This window comes from Osmia bicornis, chromosome 15 (genome assembly GCF_907164935.1).
Source record: "Osmia bicornis bicornis chromosome 15, iOsmBic2.1, whole genome shotgun sequence".
Taxonomy (NCBI): Eukaryota; Metazoa; Arthropoda; class Insecta; order Hymenoptera; family Megachilidae; genus Osmia; species Osmia bicornis.
The window spans coordinates 4324398-4346614 of NC_060230.1; the positions used below are offsets into that span (position 1 = coordinate 4324398).

Sequence of the window (22217 nt, forward strand, 5' to 3'; positions counted from 1 at the left end):
TCTCGCCCCTCGATTCACTCGGGCAAATTCTTTCTTTCTTTTTTCGCCCCCCCGTTCCGTTTCACCGCTCGACATGATTTATAGGAAACGCATTCTGTCGCTGTTTCACGCTTCCTGGAAGGATGGCCTGTTCAACGTTTGTCGTGGACGACGCCGTGCATGCCACCCGATTCCGAGACGTCTCGTTTTCATCCTTAATTAAGCCCTAATTAATTGCAAAGCATTTGAAATTCTTGGGAATGCCTCACTGCAATCGGAAGAATACTTAGCCGGACAGCGTGTTATCGATATTGCCAACGCAACGCACAGCTAACGAAAGTGGCTTGTAATTTATTTACACCGCTAATTACGACGCAAATATAACACGAAAAGGATAGAGGACAGTGAGGGAATACATTACTTAGGTAACAAAAGTTAGTTTTCACTTTCAATTTAGAAACTTCGTGACTCATTTCGGAACACTGTTTATTCTAATGTTACCAACTGTTCGCAAACAGTTGGCTGTGTAATTTCCATGGTAGGATTAAGAAATCAAAGGCTGTCTGGTTTCCGTTCGAGGAGCAGAAGGTTCGTGCCAATGATCTCTCATCGCTTGATTCGTGCTTCGCTAAGAAAATGTCGAATATTTGCTAATACTTCTGGCACGTGACGGAGAGCAAAGATTGGATACATTGTATTGAAAGCAAACATCCTGATGTTTTTACTTGTCACGCAACAACGCTACGTGCCAAAATCGATTCTACTAATTTAAACTTCGTACAGCCGGTGTTTATAGGTATCTTATCGATTAATTTCTTATTATGTACTTTACTACTATTATAGGAAACTTTGAACATTGCATTTGGAAATTCAAATCCATTTCAATTTCTATCAAGTGGATCATCGGTATTAGTCTCTTTCTTCAAATATAAAATTAAATCCTTAAACTGTCAGAAACATGAACTCTCGTCAGATTTCACTGTTGTTCATTGTTACCTAACGCGTGGTTTATTAAGTCAAATCATCTAGACGAACATAACCAGTCAATTGACGCCTATCCAAGGAATTTAACGAACCGTAGTCTCAGACACGTTTAGAATTGGCTTTCAGTTAACCATAAATCAGCCCGTTAAAACGGTGCTTTGTTCGGGGTACGTATGAGCCGGTATTACGAGCGGAATCTGTACCAAATAAAACCTTAGAAATAGTCCTCCCTCTGTTGCAACGCAGCTTGTTTAATTTCAAGGTTTTCTCTTAATTTATATTTCTACCAAGTCGCTTCTTTAATCTCGTGAAACGAACTGCTCAATTAATTTATCGTTTACCTTTCTATTATTCTAGCCAACATCAATTGATTTACAGAAGATGTCTTTATTCATTGCTAAGAAATTTACGAGGGATTGTCAGGACGGATCGCGTCGTTATCGATAATGATGAGTCGATAGAGGCAAAATGAATCACACGAGTGGCGTTGACACGCTAAATTTCGTCCAGCGGACGGATTTTGGCAGACAATCAAGATCATAGATTCAGCTGAAGGCAATTGATGTGCCAATAGTATCGTGGCGCTTCTTTCACCGGAAATTCAACGTCCGGTCGTTCTGTCTGGCAAGTCCACCTTGTTTTCTATATTTTTAAAACTTTATTATTCCGAAGAAAAGAAGTAAGGATTCTTCGTTGATTTTGATGTACGCGCCAGATAGAGCGTCAAAGGGTTAAAGATCTTATATCACAATTTTTATTCGATTACGTTCTATAGAATTATTCGTGACTTTCATAAATTATTGCCATGGAATCGGCCAAAATTCGTGACAGAAGCGATTCGACGTAAATCTATCAGCCTTGAGCCCGTGCAACAGTTATTGTCTTGCCTTAAGTTCAAGCACTATCGTAAATCACCGAGAACAACCGAAGCACGAAACGTTTCACGACGGGATACAATGAGACACATTTTGTTCCGAACCACCTGAAATTTCGCTTGAAACAAAGTTACTTTGTTTGCAATTATTAGGTACATCATTCCTATAGTTGTTTTGAAACTTATAAATGATCCGTACTTATACTAAAAGGATTAAAATATTGTTCATTCAGATGTCAAAGCGTTTCGACGCTTTTTCGAGTTGGTTGGCGATTCTCGTTGCTTCGGAAGACAAGAATTCAGTGAACGATCAGCACGAAACCATGCGTTTCTGAAAAATGGTAACAGGTGTCTTATTTATCTTTCGTGAATTGCAAAAGTGACGCGTGTACGCGACTGATTTATCACGCAGTATTTCACTTAAAGAGGTCGATGCACAGGGAAATAAATAAACTCGTCTGTCAGCAGCATTAGTTATCATGACAATATTTATTATAAATTATAACTATGAGGAAGTGTCGGTACGATTAAGAGTAGACTCGATCTTCGATCCTAATCTCGATCTCTTCTATTCTTGTTCTTTCGCTTTTTCGTTTCTTCACAAGCAACTTGTCTATTTTTAGACTTTCGTAATTTTACATTTTAGATATTTTATACTGTAAATTACCATAGTTACCATTTTTCAAAATATAATTGGGTAAAGATTCATAATGTAAAAAGTGAAAATCACAGATATGATCATCGACCGTCATATTATTGAGATATACTACTTGTTATAATGATCCATTCAAAAGGTAAAAGGCACATCTTCTTTCCACGTAATGTTCTCCACTTTGACGCTCGCAGTGTTCGATAATTTTAGAGGATCGAATCCATATTTCATACGGATACCGTAACTAGGTCGAGAATAGTCTCTCGCACGCACCTACACGGTTCGAAATGCCTCGCGATTTATATCAAATAATGACGCAACAGTCCTAAAGAAAGAAATTGGACCTGCAGTAGGCGTTCGTGGCAACAATCGGTTCGCTTTAAATAGCCGGTCATCAACATTACTCTTTTTCCTAATTGTTTGTTAAATAAGCATTAGCTAGCTTTCTATAGTTATCAAAGTTCCATGGCGAGGTCGTTGATTTCTGTATTGGCTATTTTTACTAGGGAAGTCATTTTTAGGCTAAAGGAAGATGAAAAGTATATTCTTATATTTCACATTTACACTTTTTACATTAAACATATTTTTGCAGCTTCATTACACTTGGGAGACATAGTCATTTTAATTAAATGGAGAAGAATGGAGAAAGGAAACACAATTGCCAAAATTAGCCATTCTTTATCATCATTTGTAGGACACAATCATCGGAGTCAATTTCCATAAAACATACAGGTTGATTTTTTCATTTAATTCTAATCATTGTTACTTTCTTCCAAAGTTATCACTTCCAATTTCTTTAAATTTTTAAATCACTGCTATGAACTAATTTTTCTTTCCCTTCCAGTTCCAAGATTGGCCATTCTCGATCATTATCCTCTGCATCCGGAATTCCCGCCTTAACACAGATTCGTCAAATCCACGGTATAAATTTTACATATGTACACACTTGCCACGCGACACATACAACTCCGGGACCCGTGTACTCCGTTCTAAAGATGTATTGGAGAAGTGTAAGAAGGGTAGCTATTTCTGTTCGTGGGGAGTCGAGAGAGACTCGTCGCGCGAACGGCTCTTAGCCACTTCGTACATCGGCTAGTCTGGCGTTCGCCACGTATCGCAATACGCTTTTTCCCTAAGGAACAGAGCAACTCTGAACGGACATGTCACGCGTGCTTGTACGCTTCATCTCGCAGTGATCGTCGATAATCGTCGCGGAGAGAAACCGGGGTGGTCTAGAATACGGAACGTGTATCGATGGCGATCAACAGAATGATTGAATACTCGTGAAAATGAATGACATCGCGTGATCCTGCTTGTCGAGGAAGGAAGAACAGATAAGAAACTCGAATCGTTTGTTTCTGGCCTATCTGTACAATTTCTGTTGTAACAAAGCCGTTTTTATTGAACTGCGAGGAAACAACGATGGTTCCATGATTTTTCATGTGAAAAAATGTCGAACAGTTCTTTCACAAACGCTCGAGTTATTTTCGATGTCTTCTTCAGCTATTGTTAGAGGTATACAAGTGTTCGAGGCTGTGCGAGCGTGAAGTTTCTTAATTCGTTCTACGTCCGAAAGCCACGAGCAGAGTGCAGTGCACCGACATGATAATTGGTGGTTGTGAAAGTGACCAGGTGGAATGAATTGCCATGTCGAGTCGCAAATAAACAGGAAACGAGAGCGTCGAACCGTATAATACGTTTCTTCGACGAATAAATGGTGAACAATTATCGCATTCATTTGTAATATCGAAGAACATTCGGATAGTCTAAATTTGCTCAGGATTTCGTGTCTGAAAAGTTGGCCGAATATAACTCGTCGAATCCGACAGGATCATAAATAATAACGTAACACCGACGCGATGGAACGAGTGGTCGTTTGACAATCACGAGGCAAATATGTCAAGCTAGCATTTGTCATTGGCTCTCTGGCCAATCTTATCCTGATTACGGGGTAGCCAAGAATCCGTGGGACCCGGGAAATCGTGGGGTCACTTGGGTGCCTGTCGAGCGAGGCGCATCACCGAAGAAAAAAGAATACGAGACACTTTTCTACGACGAGGAAATCACCGAATTGGCTTTGTACCAGGGGACGAAACGAAGAAGAGCTCCCGCGGAATCCTCGAAGGCATCCCGCACGTAAAAATAAACTGTGCCTTCTCGAAGCGACTCGAGCCGGTCGCGGGTTTCGACGAAAAACTTTTTAACGAGCACCCGATGAAAACTACGCGGAATCGTTCGAAAGAGAGATTACGATAAAAATAAGCGGAAACTAGCGGGGTCAAGAGACGTGCTCGTACGAGACACCTCGAGGAGTTCTGAATTAAAAGCGATCATCCTCGAACAAAAAGATTTCGTACAAGAAATCAGTGCTTGTAGATGGAAAGATGAGATGCGTTGATGAAGCTTAAGATCGAGCTGTACCACGGTAACGAGAGATTTCGTCGGTCCACACGTGGACAAATTATGGCGAGGAAAGAACAATCCGCACTGATTCACTCGTCGACAGTGGACAGATTGACTGACGGCAAGGTGAGCGGCAAAAGGAAGTCGCGGTTGAGCGATAGAAGACAAGAATTCATCGTCTTCGCAGTTGGGATGCCAAGGTTTTAGCGATCAGCCAATAACGAGAAAAGTTGATCGTCATCCAGCTACCGACGACATTGAACTCTACTGAAAAGTATTCTTGAACCTCGCACTGAAGAAACGATTGAATATTTGTAGAGAGAACGGGAATAGATCGAATCGATGATCCTGTAGAATAATTAAAGCTTCCAGGAAGGAAAAATGTCCTTTTGCAGGATAACAGGAAGAAGCAGGGGTCTCCCCAAGCCGAATTACTTTCCTCTATTGCCACCAATTAGCCCGGCTGACGCGAAACGATTCTGTCGCATCACAGGGAAGTCTTATGGTCTGCCTACTCATCATTACATTCCAGTTCTTTTGGGTGTTCACACTCACGACAAGTCAAAATGCAAGATCACGAATGCTTCCGGTCTAGGACCGCATCATTACACTGCTGGCTTCGTCCTGGGAGAGAAAAAGAAACACGTGATCCTCAAGGATTACCGTTACGTATTCCCTGTCCTAGAGGGCCAGGGTGAACAACAGCAAGCCCTAAGGGACTTAATGCACGCGAAGCAACCGCCCGTGGAAGAACAGGATGCAAAATTCGTGTACACAGTGGAGGAACGACGATGTAGCCTCGTGTTCCCGTCCAGACTGGAGGCTGCGGTCAGGGACGGGGATGTTAAGGACGTGATGCTGTCCAGAGACTGCGACACGGTACTGTTCAGACTGAAACAGGGCAAGAATGTGTCTGTAGATTTCAAGAACCTGGAGGATTTCGAGAATCTTTATGATGGACTGGGACCACGCGAAGAGGTGCTGAAAGAGAGGGAGAGACATGAAGCTGAAGTTAGGAGAAGGAAGAGGAAACGGCAGGCTGGACTGAGTTACGCGAAGAAGATCTTCGAGGAGAAAGAGAGAGCTGCCGAAGAGGAAGAATTGAGGGAAACGAAACAACTGAGGCTGAGGAGTGTCAAGGAAGAAGTTAAGGAGGAGAAGATTGAGACTTGGAAACATGTTGATCTGGAACAGGCTAGGATCAGAGCTTGCGACTTGATCTCTGTGAATAGTCCTTCAAAGGATGCAGCAAAGGCTCTGCCTGAAACCTTGGATTGGAACTCCTTTCAGGATACCGTCAAATCACCCTTGCAGCCGGTGGTGGATAAATTACCCACCCCCGTGAAGGTGGAGCCTCAGATAATAAAGCAAGGCGCCGCGTCCTCGTGCACCAGCCCTATCTCTGAAAGCACAGGTGGATTCGAGGCGATATCCATCGTCAAGCCATTGACACCACTGAAAGTGGACCCAGACCCGGTTCTCCAGTCGGCTATACAGAATATTCCAGCGAACGAACTGAAGGAGGTGTCGAACGTGAACGTGAAGCTTCTTCAGGCTGGCGAGGTGGCGCTGGAACAGTTGCCCCGAGTGGAGGAGATCCCGGAGCTGGTGCAGAACCTCGGCAAGGGTAAGGAGACAACGATCCACAAGATTAAGGGTCTGAAATTAGACATTAAATCCGCGCAGAGATTTATTACCGGCCAGACTGTGCAGACACCGAGCGGGCCTATTTTTGTACCTGGCCAGACTCTGCAGACACCTCAGGGTCCTGCGTTCGTTCCTGGCTTAACCGTGAACACTCCTGACGGTCCTGTTCTCGTTCCTGGACAGATTCTGACCACTAAAGAACAAAGCAACGAAGATACACCTGTATTCGTAGCCGGGCAAACCTTACTAACTGAAGAAGGTCATAGATTCCTTCAGGGTCAGACCTTCCACACCAACGAGGGAGCCAGATTCGTCCAGGGTCAGACTGTGCTCACCGAGGAAGGTCCAAAGTTTGTCGCTGGCCAAGTGAAGGAGGATGGAACTTTCGTTCCTGGTCAGACAATCATCACTCCTGATGGACCTAGGTTCATGCCTGGTCAGACCATCACCGATCATCGAGGGGAACAGGTGTTCGTTCCAGGGCAAAGTGTCCAGGTCGGTGAGTCCTGGGAATTTGTCCCTGGACAATGTCTCGAGACTCCGACCGGAGAATCCATGTTCGTTCCTGGACAAACTGTACCCACGAGTCGTGGACCACAGTTTGTACCTGGTCAGTACGTCACTACCAACTCTGGAGAGAATCATTTCGTGCCTGGTATCGGGAAGGACACCGGAGATCGGGTGGAATTCGTGCCGGGTATGACACTGGCCACTCCCAAGGGTCAGAAGTTCGTGGAGGGTCAAGTGGTGAAGACATCAGAGGGCGAGAGATTTATGCCTGGACGAACTATGATCACGGAGGAGAGCTTCGAATTCGCTGCAGCGAGCAAGTTCGACGAAGTGGTGTTCCACGATGCTGGTCCAGTAGGTATACCGGTCGACCCCAAAACAGCCAACGTTTCCATCCAGCAGAGCGAGATCTTTGGTCACATGGTACAAACTGAGAGAGGCGTAGAATTTTACCCAGAGAACGTGAAGAAGCTACCCGAAGGAAAGAGGATCGTTCCAGGTCAGCTGGTGCGCGGTGGAAAGGATGGTCCCCGATTCGTGCCCGGTGTCATGGCCGAAGATGGTTTCCTCCCTGGTCAGATAGTGATGACAGAGAAAGGTGAACAGTTTGTACCTGGCCAGGTGATCGACACCAGTAGTGGGCCTAAATTTGTTCCTGGCCAAATGGTGGAGACTCGAACGGGTGCCAAGTTCGTCCCTGGTCAAACAGTGGAGACCGCTGATGGTCCACGCTTCGTTCCTGGTCAAATCGTCGAGACGAAGGTTGGGCCGACTTTTATTCCTGGTCAGGTGATATCCACAGAGGACGAGGGGTCCAGATTCGTGCCTGGTCAGGTAGTGGACACACCGGATGGTCCAAGGTTCGTCCCAGGACGCGTTGTGGAGTCTGGAGAGCTGGGTGTGACCTTCGTGCCAGGTCAGATCGTTCAAACGGAAGAAGGTCCGCGTTTCGTTGCTCCAGACTTAACGGACACACCTGAAGGAGAGGTGGAGTTCTCTGTTCAAGGATTCGAGGTCACGCCTGAGGAGCTGCGACTGCTGAGGCCCCAGCATCTGCACTACAACCCCCATATTCAGCATCAGGGTGAGGCGAGCATAGACGCTAGGATGCTACGACAGTTGTCGGAAGCTGGATTATCGGTAGGAAGAAAGGTCGCCACGGATTTACCGGCCGTCGACGTTGACGTGGACCCGAAAGCGGCAGCTCTTGAGCAGGCACTCGAAATGGCGGAGAAACTTGGACTACACGGTGGGACCGCGGTGAAAATGGCGCAGATAGTATCCACCGTTGCTCAGTTAGCTAAGAACATAGCCGTTCAACAAGAGCAACAACTCGAGGAACATTATCTGGAAGGTAAATTCATGAACGGTAGAAAGTCTCCTGTTACCATGAACGATGAGAAAAACGGCGATGAACGAGAGGACTCAGACTACCAGAACGATTATTGGTTGAAGAGTGCGATAAAAACAGCAATGTCCAGTGCCGTCCTGGCTATCACAGGTCAGTCCTTAGATAACGGTAACGAGTCGAAGCAAGACTTAATTTATTCTTCCATCAGCGAAGCTTTCAACGTCCTCCTCCGTCAGAAGGACACCAGCATAGAAGAATCCGTGGAGGAGATCCTGCGGATACTTCTGGTGCCCCAAAATCGAAGCAACTTGTGTCAGTCTACTCTACTCGAGCTCCTGGACAGCAAGAACAACAAGGTAGACATTCTGAAATCCACCATCAACGGTCATCCCTTGAAAGAAGAAGTGGTGCTCGATAGATTATCTATGGTCCTCGAAGAGGAACATGGTATAGACTTAGTGGGACCAGCATTTAGAACCGTCTCCAGGAACGATCCAAACCTGGTCTCTCGAGTGCTTCAAAAAGTATCGGAGGATGTTTCAGCGATCGCCACCGAGAGGGACGCAACTGAAACTGTACACAGAGCTATCGTTCATGCGGTCAGAGAGTCGAGCGAGATTCGTGTGCAGGAGTTACTGAACGATCAAGGAGAGAATATTAGAGAAATGCTTTTGCAAGCAGTAGGTCTAGCCAGAGCCCTGGGCATGTCCACCACCGCGAGTAGCCTGTTGACGGTGATCAGTGACGAGAAGTCTACCCGTGCTTTGGCCAACGACAGAGTAACCTTGGACGTCCTGAAGAGGCTAACCGTGATGAGACAGCTGGCAGAAGAGAGGCCACCTTTCATGAATGTGCTTACGCAACTGTGCAGTGACCCAGAATTGGCTAGAACTGATCCTAGACTCAGGACACTCGTCAGAGAAAGTGCTGCCTTGATGATCGTACCCGAAGAAGGACCACTGCAATCATCCGCTGACATACCCAGCGCTCTCCTTCACGCTGATAATAGTTTAGCAATGGAAGAGTTCCTTCTGAGAAGAAGTCACAAACCCTCGAGCATCTTTATGATATTGAAGCAAGGTATACAGGCTGTGGTTCCCAGGGAAGCTTCCAGATCAGTTCTCACCGGCGAGGTGGCTTACACAGTCCTCGACGAAGATGGCATTCATCATTTTGAACCCCTTCACGTGTTCACCGCGCTCCGACTCAATCGTCCAACTGCTCATCGTTTCTCCATGTACTGTTGTCCGGTTGCTAAAGAGGAGGACGTGGATGTAGAGGTGTTGTCCACGTTTACAGGAACCACCTCTATCGCTAGTAGTCTAGACGGTTCGGGTACCGGGGTGTATCAGAAGCAGGAGAGCAACGGTGTTGTATTGTCCAAGTCGGATCGATCGTTTGGGTGCTCTGGTAGCAGGGAGAACACGCCGAGTCTCAGGAGATTAAGCAGTTTCCAGCAAGACAATAGCTGTGAGCGGGTAACGTAAAATGAGAGAGGGACTCAGTAGTAATTATCTATCAGTAATTAAGCGATAATATAACAATCTTTTTTATAGATCTTGAAGGTTGTATTAAGAAATACTTGATGGACACTGGCTTGGTGTATTTTTATTCAAAATTAATTGATCCCTAAATTCATGATTTTGATAATTCGCTATGAAAAAGAAATTTGACTAAAAATTGTAGCGCGGCTGTTTAACAATATGGTAATTTTGTTACAGAAATCATTGGACAACTATATCGTGGTGAAGGAGTATAAAAGCGATGGTTTCTCCGTGAACGTCGGCGACATCGTCGAGGCCCTGGAATACGCCGATCCAGCAAAGTAAGCAGCAAATCGAGCGGCTTCTGTAGACGATTGGAAAAGCAAATTTCAACATTGTTCAGCGTGTTGGATCGTTGACTTGGCGCGTCTAAGCGTTCGCTCGTGTTTAAAATCTATTTCCGTGTGCGCAACGTGTGCCCGACCAAAAATAATCATCGCCTCACGCCGTATATAGTCTAACGCGTGCTGCACGAATGAAGGATGCCGATGCTGTACGCGATCTGTCACACTCGGTACAGTCTTTTACCGCACCACCACCGTCACGCGTCTCGATTCACGCTTTCATTAACGTAACACCGCGTTACAAGACCGTAACGAATGGAGCTGATGGCATTAACCGTAACGGTGTAACGTTCACGAGATGCATGTGTTCAAGGGGAGAGCATCAATTAACTCTGTGACACTCTTAATGATTTCGGCTTACATTTTGTAAGGCAATATGTGACAGCACGAGTTATGCTATAAGTTAAATAACGACTTAATGTACACTTTAGGCGACTATATAAATGTTTCAACAATATTCTTAACACAAATTGACTTGTAACTTAGAGTAGAGGTATATTACTTCATACCTTTTGAAAGATCAATTATTTGATATTGAGAATATTGATGAAATATTTATATAGTAATGTTTGTCAAATTTTAAGCTTCAAATTCATACGTCATAAGTGTTATTTTGCGATACTTTTATGTCATCGATTCTAATAGAAGACGTTCAAAGAACTTTTCTGACAGCAAAAAAAATCGAGACAGTTGATCGATGGTGCTTCTTAAAAATGTTTGAAGAGCGTATTAATAGACGCTAGATTGTGCGATTAGAGACAGGACGATGATGCGACGGGAAAGGAGTCAGTCTGCGTGTCGATACGTGAACGATCGTTCCTAGGAGGCATTCCCATTGCTTATTTTCGCAGCGATATTTTTACGCGAGCGACGTATCGCCGGTGTTCCTCGCGGCGCGTTTATAAAACACGTCGACGGCACTCGCGAGTGCCCGTGGCAAATGGAAAATTTCGCAAGGTCCACGAACCTCGATCGGAAACTCTCCGTGTCTCTCTTTCGCGATCGTTCGTGGAAATTAACACTGTATTCGCGCAACCTCGGGACAAAATAATCACACGTCGTTAGAGATTGCATCGGGGATTCATCGTAAACCACGTTTGAAGAAACGTGTTGTACGCTCGTTCGATCGCCTTGACTTGTTGCGCGCTATAAATAACGGGGGCAAAATCGAATAACAAAGAAAGCTGCATACGCCCGGCGATCTAAAACAGGCTGAATACGCTGCAGCACGAACCCCCGTTCCATTTAACCGAACCACCTCGCTAACTCGCTTCGATTAGTGGAGAATGATGTTTAGTCTGCATGAGGCTAAAAAGGCATCGCTGACACGGGAAAGCTTTCGGGGGGGATCACTACGCGATCGCCTCTATTTTGGTCGTTTGACCGTGTTGTAGGAAAATCAAGCTGGATCCTGAATTGGAGATCGGCGAGATCGGCGAAACGCTGGACAACTCGGCCGCCTGGCACAAATTGTCCGTTCGACCGCGTCGAAAGTACGCGGATTCCCGTGCACGAAGTCTCCCAAGATCGAGCTCAGAAGGCAATCTCCAGAGGTAAAGTATATCGAGCGACGATCTTCGTTGATAATGAAATTCAACATCAGAATGTCTCGAGCTCGAATCTTTTATCCTTGATCGTCAAAGTCTATGGGATATGAATTTTTCATGTGTCTACCTTAGATCTTCTAGATAGGTTTGAGAATAATCATGCTGAAGAATGATTAAAATGAAGTTTGGATAAAGAATTTTATCGTATCTCAAAGAAAATAAGGATCCAATTGTTGAAAAGATTCTGTAAAGAAGAACCAGAAGCCATCCAACAGCACTTCGACCGATCTACTCTGAAGACTTCTCCAATGGGACATTGATCCTCAAGCCTATTCTAACGACTGTAATATAGTTTCAGCAGCTGCGGAGAATGATAAATCACGTTCCCTAGAGCGTCACTGATTAGATCCTGATCCGAGTGCAATCGTTTTCTTCTTCGTTAACGTCCATCGAGTGAAAATCAAGCAGATCAATCAGAAGGAAATTGGAAGATTATCCAGCGATCATCAAGAAGCTAAACGACGCGATCGAACCGTGAAAACGAAATTTTCCATCGAAGTATTCGAAGCGAGACCGAAATTCACGTGGATAACTAAATTCGCCGCACGAAATATAGCAACGACAGGTGCTACGTAGCCTGGAAACGTGTCGTTAACGACCAAGCCAACGAACTCATCGCAGGATTACGTGGAAACGGTCGTTCGAGCGGTTACGATGTCGTCCGACTAGGATTTCGTTTGATTATCAATGCGAGACCCATTCGAGCGTTTATTGCGCTTGCACGCTTTTCAACGGCGCTCCTTGTTTCTATGAAAATTCGTTCTTTATCGTCTACGTAAGTTCTTCCTGGTGGCTCTAAGTCCGGGAGACAAAGGTTAATGCCTGTTTTAAGTTGATCGATTCCGAGCGAAACCGACCATGATTATTTACGATGACGTTAATGAAGATCGAGCGTTTAGAAGTGTCTCTGTAGCAATAATGTTTTTGGTTCGCGTGATTGGCTGTCGGCCAGTATGGAAGTCGATAATAATATAAATTATGATCAGCAGGATATTGGTAGGCTTTGCGATCGTTAGCTCGATGAATTGTAATCAGATTTAGAGTAACTATAAATGATGTAAGATAGTAACACGCATGTTTGTTCACATTAGACTGAACTGATTTGTAGTTTTATAATAGAGAGAGAGAGATTATAGTCTCATATAGGATAAATGTAATTGCTCTAGTTTTTTTTTGGATACCAAACAGAAGTGAAGATTCAAAAATATGTGAACAGACGTGTAAACTATCTTCTTAGACTCGAATAATTAATCATCTTTTTGACGTTGAGCGTCTAAATAAGTATCTGTTGCATAACATAACGAATGGTGTTTTTCTGCTGGCTGGCCGGGAACACTCGATTCCTAGGAAGGCGAAATATCAGCCAGTTCTGAAAATAATTCCTCGCGAAGGTGAGGTTCAAGCCGAAACTTTAATTCGTAGCTTTGGCAACGGCCGCGTTCAATGAAATTAGAATTATTTATTATCCACAGGGAAACACGAAGAGCGAGTAATCTTGAAACAAATAGATTGTTTTGTATCAAGAAAATTGCCAGAACCGCAGAGATAACGTGTTCGTGGAGTTAAAGTGTAAAGTATAATTTCTGCTAATGACATTTATGAACTTCTGTTAATTATGACTTTGAAAATTAATGAAGATAGAACTAATTGGAGGAAAGTTACTGGAGATGTAAATACACTCGGTTATATTATAAAGAATAGATTAATATAGAAACGCGTGGGCGGTAGAAAGTTATATTTAAGCGGTAGTGACTAAGGCAACAGGCCTCCGTGTTCACTTGTTGATAGTTCATTCAGCAGAACGCAAATTTTGTTGGCGGGCTCATTAGGCCTTGAATTTGTCAGTACCATTTAAAGCATGCTAATTATATTGGCGGTATTAAAAATACGTCTAATTATATGTAGAACGTAGAATTCGCTTGAAAACTGATTCGTCACAAGAATATGAACAAGGTGTCAGAGATGAAAGAGATATTGAAGTAATACGATCAATGACAGATTTAGAGCATAGAGAACGCTCATTAATCAAAGAACGCTTTGAAAAATGATACGAGCTATTTGTGAAGTAATAATTCAATTTTCGAGCCTAGCAAGTACCTGAATAATATCCAAATTGTTGGAGGTCTACTTAATCATTCAGATTAATTTATTCTAGATTGCATTTAAGGTATCAAGGTTTTTTGATACCACCTTTAAAATAATGAAGACCTTTACTTCTATTATAAATTTTAATTTAGACTATTATAATACGAATATATTCTAATTGGACATTTTATTTTCACAGAGTGTACGTTCGTACAGCTGACTCAAGGGAAGGATGGCTGCCCATGTCCATCTTGATGCAAACTGCCCTCAGCGAGGAGTCTGCAATTGGACATCGACCGGAAGACTCACGATATCGAAGAGAGTAAGTTATCTTTATAAAATTGTATCAAATATTCCCTTGATTGATCATTGATTCTTTCAGGGCGGTAGTGAAAGAATTAGTCGAGACCGAGGAAGAATTTGGCAGGGATCTTCAGCTGGTCGTTGAACGTTACTTGAAACCACTCGATAACCCGGATGTTCCACGGGTCGTACGTGATAACAAAGACATCATCTTCACGAACCTCAAGCAGATTGCTGATTTTCACAATACGTACGTATGCTCAACGATTCACGAAGAGAAAGAACTCACTGCGACACACTCCAAGAGCATACAAACCACCTTTTATACCAAGACACCATATATATATTTCCACGATTTTTCTTTTCTTTTCTTTATCTCAATTGACAAGAATCGAAACAGAATGAAAAAGAAACACTTGGACACACGACACACACATCACAATTGTTCATTTCTCTTTAGCGAAACGATGTGTGAGCAACGTAAGTGTAGGAATATTTTGTGTGATCGTGTGCATCGTAACTAATTAAAATCTTGCACCAAAAGTAGTGCTTTTACAGTAGTTTGTTGCACCCTCTTTTAATTGTTACACGAGCACGCTTCTGATCGACACTGCCACTGGTGAATTCATTCTTCCAATAAAATTAAATGTAAAATATTAGGAAACTATTAGAAATTGTAGATGGAAGAATGACTTCGATGGCTAATCACAGCGTCACTCATTTAGAAGTGTAATTTACAACCCCTGTTGCCCCAGTTGAAAGATCAAATATATGTTTCGATTTCATTCGTAGCCCATCCAAGTGTTAATAATAATTTCATGAATGCCCTCTCGTTGTATAACTTATCTTGATTTAATCAGCACAAGAAGAATCATAATGGTGTAACAAGTCATAATGGTGGTAACTATTCGCAAACCCTAAATGTCGCATTGAAGAGCGGATGCAGTCTTCAGCACGTAGGCATGGTGTGTTCTTAACGTGAAAATTAATCAGAACCTTACTTAGATCGTTCGGCAGGGTGTTGATCGAGGGTGTCAAGTACTATGCGGATCAGCCACGTATGCTGGGAAAAACTTTTCTTAGATTGGTAAGTTCGTCGAACTTTCTTCTTTCTATTGAATCGCACGATACTGATTAATTGAATCAATTACATTTATTGTTACAGGAAAGAGACTTTGATAAACACGTGGCCTACTGCAGGGACGAACCAGCTGCTCAAGAGTTCATCCAGATGAACGACGTGGTACGAGAATATTTTGAGGTCAGTTGTTTTCTCAAATATGCTTTTTACTAACCAAAGTATAAGAACAACCCTTTTGTTAGGGAAAATGACCAGAGTGACTGTAATACATGTCTAAACTATAATATATTACTATGATGAGATCTAGACTTCCACATTCATCAAGAAGGATCATGGATGTAAGGATACTGGATGAGATAGCTGACTATGAATGCAAAGGATCTCCATTTTTCAATGTCCATCATTATAACTTATGGCTTTTAGTTTAAGGCTTTCTGGTGTAAGTTTCACCAAAACAATTTAAACAAGCTTAGCTCGATTCAGCAGGATGGTAAGAAAGATTTCTGTCCATGTCTTCATAGCATACCGTCTCGACGCTAGCGTCTATAATAATGTAGCAGCTTTGCTCCAAATATACATCCGCCTATGATGCTCTTGCAGACATATTCTATATATAGTATTTTAATGACTTTTTAAGAATGTTCGTCATACATGTATTGTGTATTATTTATATAATTCTATTTTTACTTCTTTTTGCATCAAATTCTGCTTATCTTCTTCTTCATTTTCCTTATAATGTTTTTGCATAGGAATTCTGTAACAATTTCAATCCTGGCAAAGGTTCCAGGATTCTCCATGACAGAAGCTCCTTCGTCTACGTGAATCAAAGGAAATTTCGCAATTACATAACAAGCGGGGGTAAGCGGGCGTCTATCCAGCCCTCGAAATAGCTTGGTTTATTCTTAACGGACGGAACATCTTTCGTTCCTCTTGCTTATGCACGATAGTCTCGCGGTAGGACGCGTGCCACGAAAAGAAAAGGAAGAAAGCCGGCCACGTTATCGGCTGACGACGTCACCGTTGCTGTCATTACACGATGACAGAACTTTGGCGTAATCTCTGCTCGAGGAAAAAACGAAGTTCACGCTGCGAGCGAGCTACAGCTGTACAGTGTCGCGCCGATGGGTTCCTCGAGGTCTTCGCAAGCTTTATTTCACCCTTCGTCCCATTTCGTAACACGGTTACATTTCCATTATACTTTTCTGCGTTGCAATTTTATCCTTTAACTTTTATTTGATATTGGAAACTTTTTAATGTTAGGAACACGATTGACAAACAGATGCGGAAAAGGAGCAGAAAAAATATTTACCCTTTGGAACGAAGGTCACGGTGATTTTTCTTTTTAATTTTCCTCTAAACTTCTTCTTTGAATCGTCAGATTTTATTTAAGATTTCTTTTTAAGGTCACTTGGACTGTACGACGAATTTATTAGTATCTGCAAGGAACTCTAGGAATTCAAGCCACAGACGCAAAGACCGAATTTATTATAGCAATAAATACATTTCGGCACCGTTTACGACACGGCTGAACTGTACAAATCGATCACGTTAATTTTACGCTCGACGATATTCACAATGAAATGATATTTCTATAAATTCTTGTGAAGTAAGGAGTCAAAGGATTAAACGAAATGCTTTAAACTCTTCGTTTCAATGAATATGAATTAAAACGAGAATTTGTAAAGTGGAGGGAAGTTGAAGCTGAGAGAAGTCATTCAAGTATTAGAACGTGGGCGACCAGGATATATTGTACTGGCATGTTTCATTATTTCAAATATGTCGTTCGCTTTTTTCTCGTGATTCGTTTCGTTATTTCTGGAACTTGACTCAAAATCTTCACGATTCTCCTGCATACGACGTACTCGTTTCGTATTCATTTAATGACCCGAAATTAAAATTAGATTTTCGCGATACCACTTTGTCGAACGTGTCCGGTTTCAAAGCCAAGCGCATTAGGTGCATTAGAATTTCTCGTAAGCCGCTCGTATTTATGACATTCAACCTGTCCACGTGTGCTTCGTTCATAATTTTGTTAAAATTGTTTTTATCTATTCCATCTAACGAAATATCAAACGTGTTTAGAATAATTCATAATAGTCTTCTCTTCTAATGAAACGAAGACTTCAGTGAATATATCACTAGATACTTTGAAAGTGATAATTAAGACAATTGAACTGTGAAAGGGTTGAACGTCCAACATCATACAATTGTTCCTCCGTTATTTTTCGTTCTCCTCGTTTCTGGAAGAAGATCAGGACAGCGTGTACCGTGGCAAAAGATGCCCGCGATCCGGAGGCTGTTCGTGTGTTGTTTTTGAACGTGGTCAGTCCACGAGTTCGTCCGGCGTCTAAGTATAGCCGTGGCCGTATTGGTCTCTCGGCGGGTGTTTTTCGGTAACCACTGACTGTGGATCCCCCTCGAGGAAGAGAATCGACGGAAGAACAGAGACCTGGTCCAGTCTGCGACCAGCCACGGTATCCTCTTCGAACCAACGACTCGAAACACGAACAGCGGTGTTTACCTCCCTTGACCTCCGTTAAGGTGCGTCGGCCCTTCCAGCTGATTTAATCTTCTTCTTTTCTACTTCCCTCTTCAACGTTGATCTAGCGTCATTTCGCTTGAATATTTTTTGTAATTGTGCTTAGTTTCTATTGCAAAGGGCATTTGCCATTTTTAATTTTAATTTCTGTTTTTAATTTTCTCCATTTATACAGTGGAGCTAGGACAGTGTGTGATGGTGGTGATAGTTGACTTGGATTTTTGGGTGAAAGGAAATTATTTTAATATAAGGAAAGGATTTTATCTTTCTATATCGTGTTGGTGACTATATTTTTGTTTTTTGAAGATGCTATACTGTGTGGTAATAGATTGACTTAGTTCTATCGATAGAAGCGAGTGGAAAATCCAGCGGTGTCCAAAAATAAGCGACTCTTCATCCTGGTATCGAATTACGGTAGCGGACATTTCACCGTTTCCATCGACATTCATAAATTTCCAATTGCTAATTTTATAGAAATTCTGCTTACATTTACTTTGTAATTTTGTATTAGGAATCAGATTGATACTCGCCTCTGTTATCTGAAGAAACGATTTCATAACTTGTTATAATATTTCTCAGCAGACCATTGTTAGTCTATTGAACAACTAATTAATAGGGTAAACGTTCCAGAATTGTTGGACATCGTACAAAACGCATGTTTGAAAAATTTTTATTGTTTCAGGAGCTGAGCCAGACTCTCCGTGACGACAAAAGTCTATCGGAACACTTGAAGCTTCCGATACAACGCATAAACGACTACCAGCTCCTGCTCAAGGTAACGACGGCCCAGAAAATAACGCTGAAAAATTGAATCGAGGATACTGTTCAAGGGTGTTTTGACAGAAATACAGCACGACGAGTATATCTTTTGAAAGCATTCCAGCGGTTGTGCATAAACCATCCGTATAACTAACTGTTGTGCAAAGTGGTCGTTGAAATTTGATAGGACTCCTCGCGTTATGCTTTATGCGTTGCATCAGTGTCATAATCCACAATGCATGTACTTTTGTGTTGCATTAATTATAAGTATTAACTTTAACACGTTCCATGATAGTGTAGGTCACTGCTGCATCCACAGCATCCATCAAAGACACTTATTCTTAATTAAGCAAAATGATCAGTTTGCAATTTGTAATTTGTTCCAAATGCGTTAGAGTCAAAGTAGGCCAAATGGCGATGACGTAAAATACCGTCAGAGTCACGAATACCAGCCGTCAAAATAGCGACACGTTGTTAAATACTGAAGATTTTTGATGGAACAGCAGCTGGTGAAAAGTTTGCGTCACAATTCTGTTATCATCTTCTATTTTTTTCGCTTTGTAACCAATTATTATTGAATTTTTGTTAACATCTTTCTCTTTATTACATTAATCTTTACAAAATTGTTTCTATTAACGTCAAAGATAATGATCAATAGTGGCGAGACAAGGCGACCTGTAGAATCCGCACGTGACCTATATCCGCGCCTAAATTTCATTCTGTCAGACAAAAATAGCCCGGCGCTAAAATACTTCCCGGTTCGCCTTGAAAACGCATTCCGAAGAATTAATCGTTTTCTAAACTGATCTCATTTTTAACGACCTTCTGACACTGTTAACGCATACTGTTTTATAGATAGAGGAAAAAAGAATGAAATGTTTAAACACGTTAATAGTATAAAATGTTATAGAAAATTGATTCGTTATTCGTTATCAATAGCGACTGTGCTGTTCGTTGAACACATAATCCTAGTTTATTGCATTTACATAGGTGTGACTTAGGCCATGGATTACTCTGGTCAAATTCTGGGCCACTTGCCCAAAGATGAAAGTGCACGAGCCAAACGAAACCTCGTGGAATGATTTCTCAGATTATCGTCGAACTTTCAGAAATACATAGTAGAAATCATCATGTTGATTTCCATAGAGATCACCGATAATAAAAAATTAAATTTGATTAAAAAAAACTTTTGAATATCATTCAAATTTAACTAGTGTGTAATTTAAAAGTTATTTTGGATCAAATTCCGAATGTCCCTCGGTCGCCGATCAAGATGAAATTTTGAAGGGCAGAGGGAAAAGGGGAGAGAACCCCAAATATAAAGTGGTATCTTCGACTTCCTATTAGTTTCCGAGATACTAATTAAAAACTTTCGGTATAATACATAGAATTTTTTTAATCCAGAATTCAATCCGAACAGCACAGTTTTGTTTCCATCAGAGAATATACAATGTAGATATAGATCAAGGGAAAGCAAAAAAGTTCGTCTTGATGTAGTTGCAATATCGCGACAGAGCGTTTCGTCGTGGTGTGCGAACGAGTGGGCGCCGTACGGATTTAGCGAGCTAAAAACGGGTCGTCTTCGCGACGTGTTATCCTTTCCTCGACTCTTCTGTCATAGAATCACGCTTAAAATCGATGAGAACTAAAAAATGAAAAGTTATGCATGTATATTCATAATTCCAGATATTAGAATTCTTTTTCATCAAACCGTTTGGAAATTGAATTTCTTTATTGGTTTATCGTGTATTATTAATATTTGTACGGGATTTATAGGAGCTGGTGAAGTATTCGACCCGACTAGGCGAAAATTGCGACGACCTCCAAAAGGCTTTGGAGTTGATGCTAGGTATCCCTCATAGAGCGACGGATAATAAGTTTATAAGTAATATCGAAGGTTACAAAGGGAATATCCATAAACTTGGAAGATTACTCACGCATGTTAGTATGCTTTAAATACACTTGTTGAATCATAGCATTCTGTATTCTCAACATTGTACTCTAATTATAATCATTTAATTACCAGGAGTGGTACACGGTAATCGACAAAGACGGCAAGAACAAGGAAAGGTATCTGTTCCTCTTTAAGGCTCGCATACTCGTCTGCAAGGTCAGACGAATATCAGAAGACAGATCAGTTTTCGTCCTAAAGGATATCATTCGAGTAAGTCATCATTTAATCGATTCTATTTATAAAGAACTGTACGTATTCGTCACTTGGTTGAATTACCGCTCTTCAGCTACCTGAAGTAGAGGTGAAGGATCATCCAGAGGACGCAAGGTCCTACGAGTTGCACAATCCAGCGAGTCCTGCGTATCCGATTACTCTAGTAGCTCACAAGGATCCTGTAAAAGCCTATTGGTTGAAGGAAATCCGACAGTACGCGAGCGATGTGGTAGCACTCGCCGAACACGCTGCAGACGATCTACAATTAACCGAAGTACCAGAAACGAAAGAGGAAGTCAAGGCGAATCCAGGTCCACAGAAGGTTGAAGGGAATCCAGGACCTAAGGCAGAAGGTAATCCAGGACCGAAGAAGGTTCAAGGAAACCCAGGACCAAATCCTGAAGAGAAGGTTGTTGAGAAGAGGAATCCGGGAAATCCAGGAAATCCAGATAATCCTGAAGCTAAGAAGGCTAAAGTCGAAGAAGAAGGCGCAGACATGTCGCGAAGATACTCGTCGAGCCGATACAGCTCTTCTTCAAAAGTTGTCGAAGGTAAAGAAGGGCTGTTTGTTTCTTGTTCCAAGGATCCTTACATTTTTATATTAAATTTGTAAATTATTATCAGAGTATTCTGCGGTATCGAGTAGCCGCAGTGCTTATGTGGAATCCAGCAGCGGGGTGAAGATGGAGTCTAGCTCCAGCTCTTACCAAGCTGGTAGCGCTAGCTCTGTAGAAAGCAGAAATGCAGCAACGATCAGCCAGGGTGGTGTTACCTCTGCTGTGGAGAGCAAAACCGTAGAAAAAATCACCCAGGGTGGAATAGGGAAGCCCACCTTTGTTAAGACCCTCCAGGGCAGCAGTGTTGAACGTAAGCAATTTTAATTATAAATTAGTTCCATATGTTTATATCGAATATAAAATTCACAAACAAATTCACTATGGACATCATAGAAAAATTGTTATTAATTTCACTCGTATGGTAATATCATGTTTTCAAAGCAATCTACGATTACAAGTACAAGAAACTGTTAAAGCGGATTACGATAAGACACATTTTTACTGTTCTAGCGATACCAGAAAATAACGTGGAATTGATACAAGCCGTAGGTAAAGTGACACGAAATTACTTTCTGATCATCTGCTGTACCGCGCACTTTTCTATCAATATTTTATCGTACTGTATCATCGAAACGTTCTTCTTATTTTACACTTTTTATTCTTAGCCGGCTGAATAAAGTGCTTCTACACGTTCCGCTAAACGATTGATCAAGCTTAATCGCTAATCCTAGATGTTGTCTCTATCACGTACACAATTACAATACATCTATGCACATCGTTTCACACTTACACACTCTTCTTTTTTGTAATTCTACTTTAAACATTCTGCTT

General features: G+C 42.1%; 1 protein-coding gene across 7 annotated transcripts in view; it reads left to right on the forward strand.

Moving 5' to 3' along the window:
- The first annotated feature begins 3565 nt into the window (after positions 1–3565).
- LOC114878476 (obscurin-like) overlaps positions 3566–22217 on the forward strand; it is a 33758-nt gene continuing 15106 nt past the window's right edge. For 2 of the 7 annotated variants that reach the window (XM_029192327.2, XM_029192328.2), the window contains exons 1-13: positions 3566–9878; positions 10122–10225; positions 11683–11841; positions 14180–14302; positions 14363–14533; positions 15289–15370; positions 15449–15544; positions 18586–18678; positions 20439–20603; positions 20689–20826; positions 20903–21380; positions 21454–21696; positions 21897–21935. In XM_029192327.2, the coding sequence (XP_029048160.2) occupies positions 5274–9878; positions 10122–10225; positions 11683–11841; positions 14180–14302; positions 14363–14533; positions 15289–15370; positions 15449–15544; positions 18586–18678; positions 20439–20603; positions 20689–20826; positions 20903–21380; positions 21454–21696; positions 21897–21935 (6496 nt within the window). In that variant the 5' untranslated portion in view covers positions 3566–5273. The remainder of the gene's footprint in view (positions 9879–10121; positions 10226–11682; positions 11842–14179; positions 14303–14362; positions 14534–15288; positions 15371–15448; positions 15545–18585; positions 18679–20438; positions 20604–20688; positions 20827–20902; positions 21381–21453; positions 21697–21896; positions 21936–22217) is intronic. The other 5 variants (XM_029192330.2, XM_029192332.2, XM_029192333.2 and 2 more) reach the window with 4 other exon arrangements.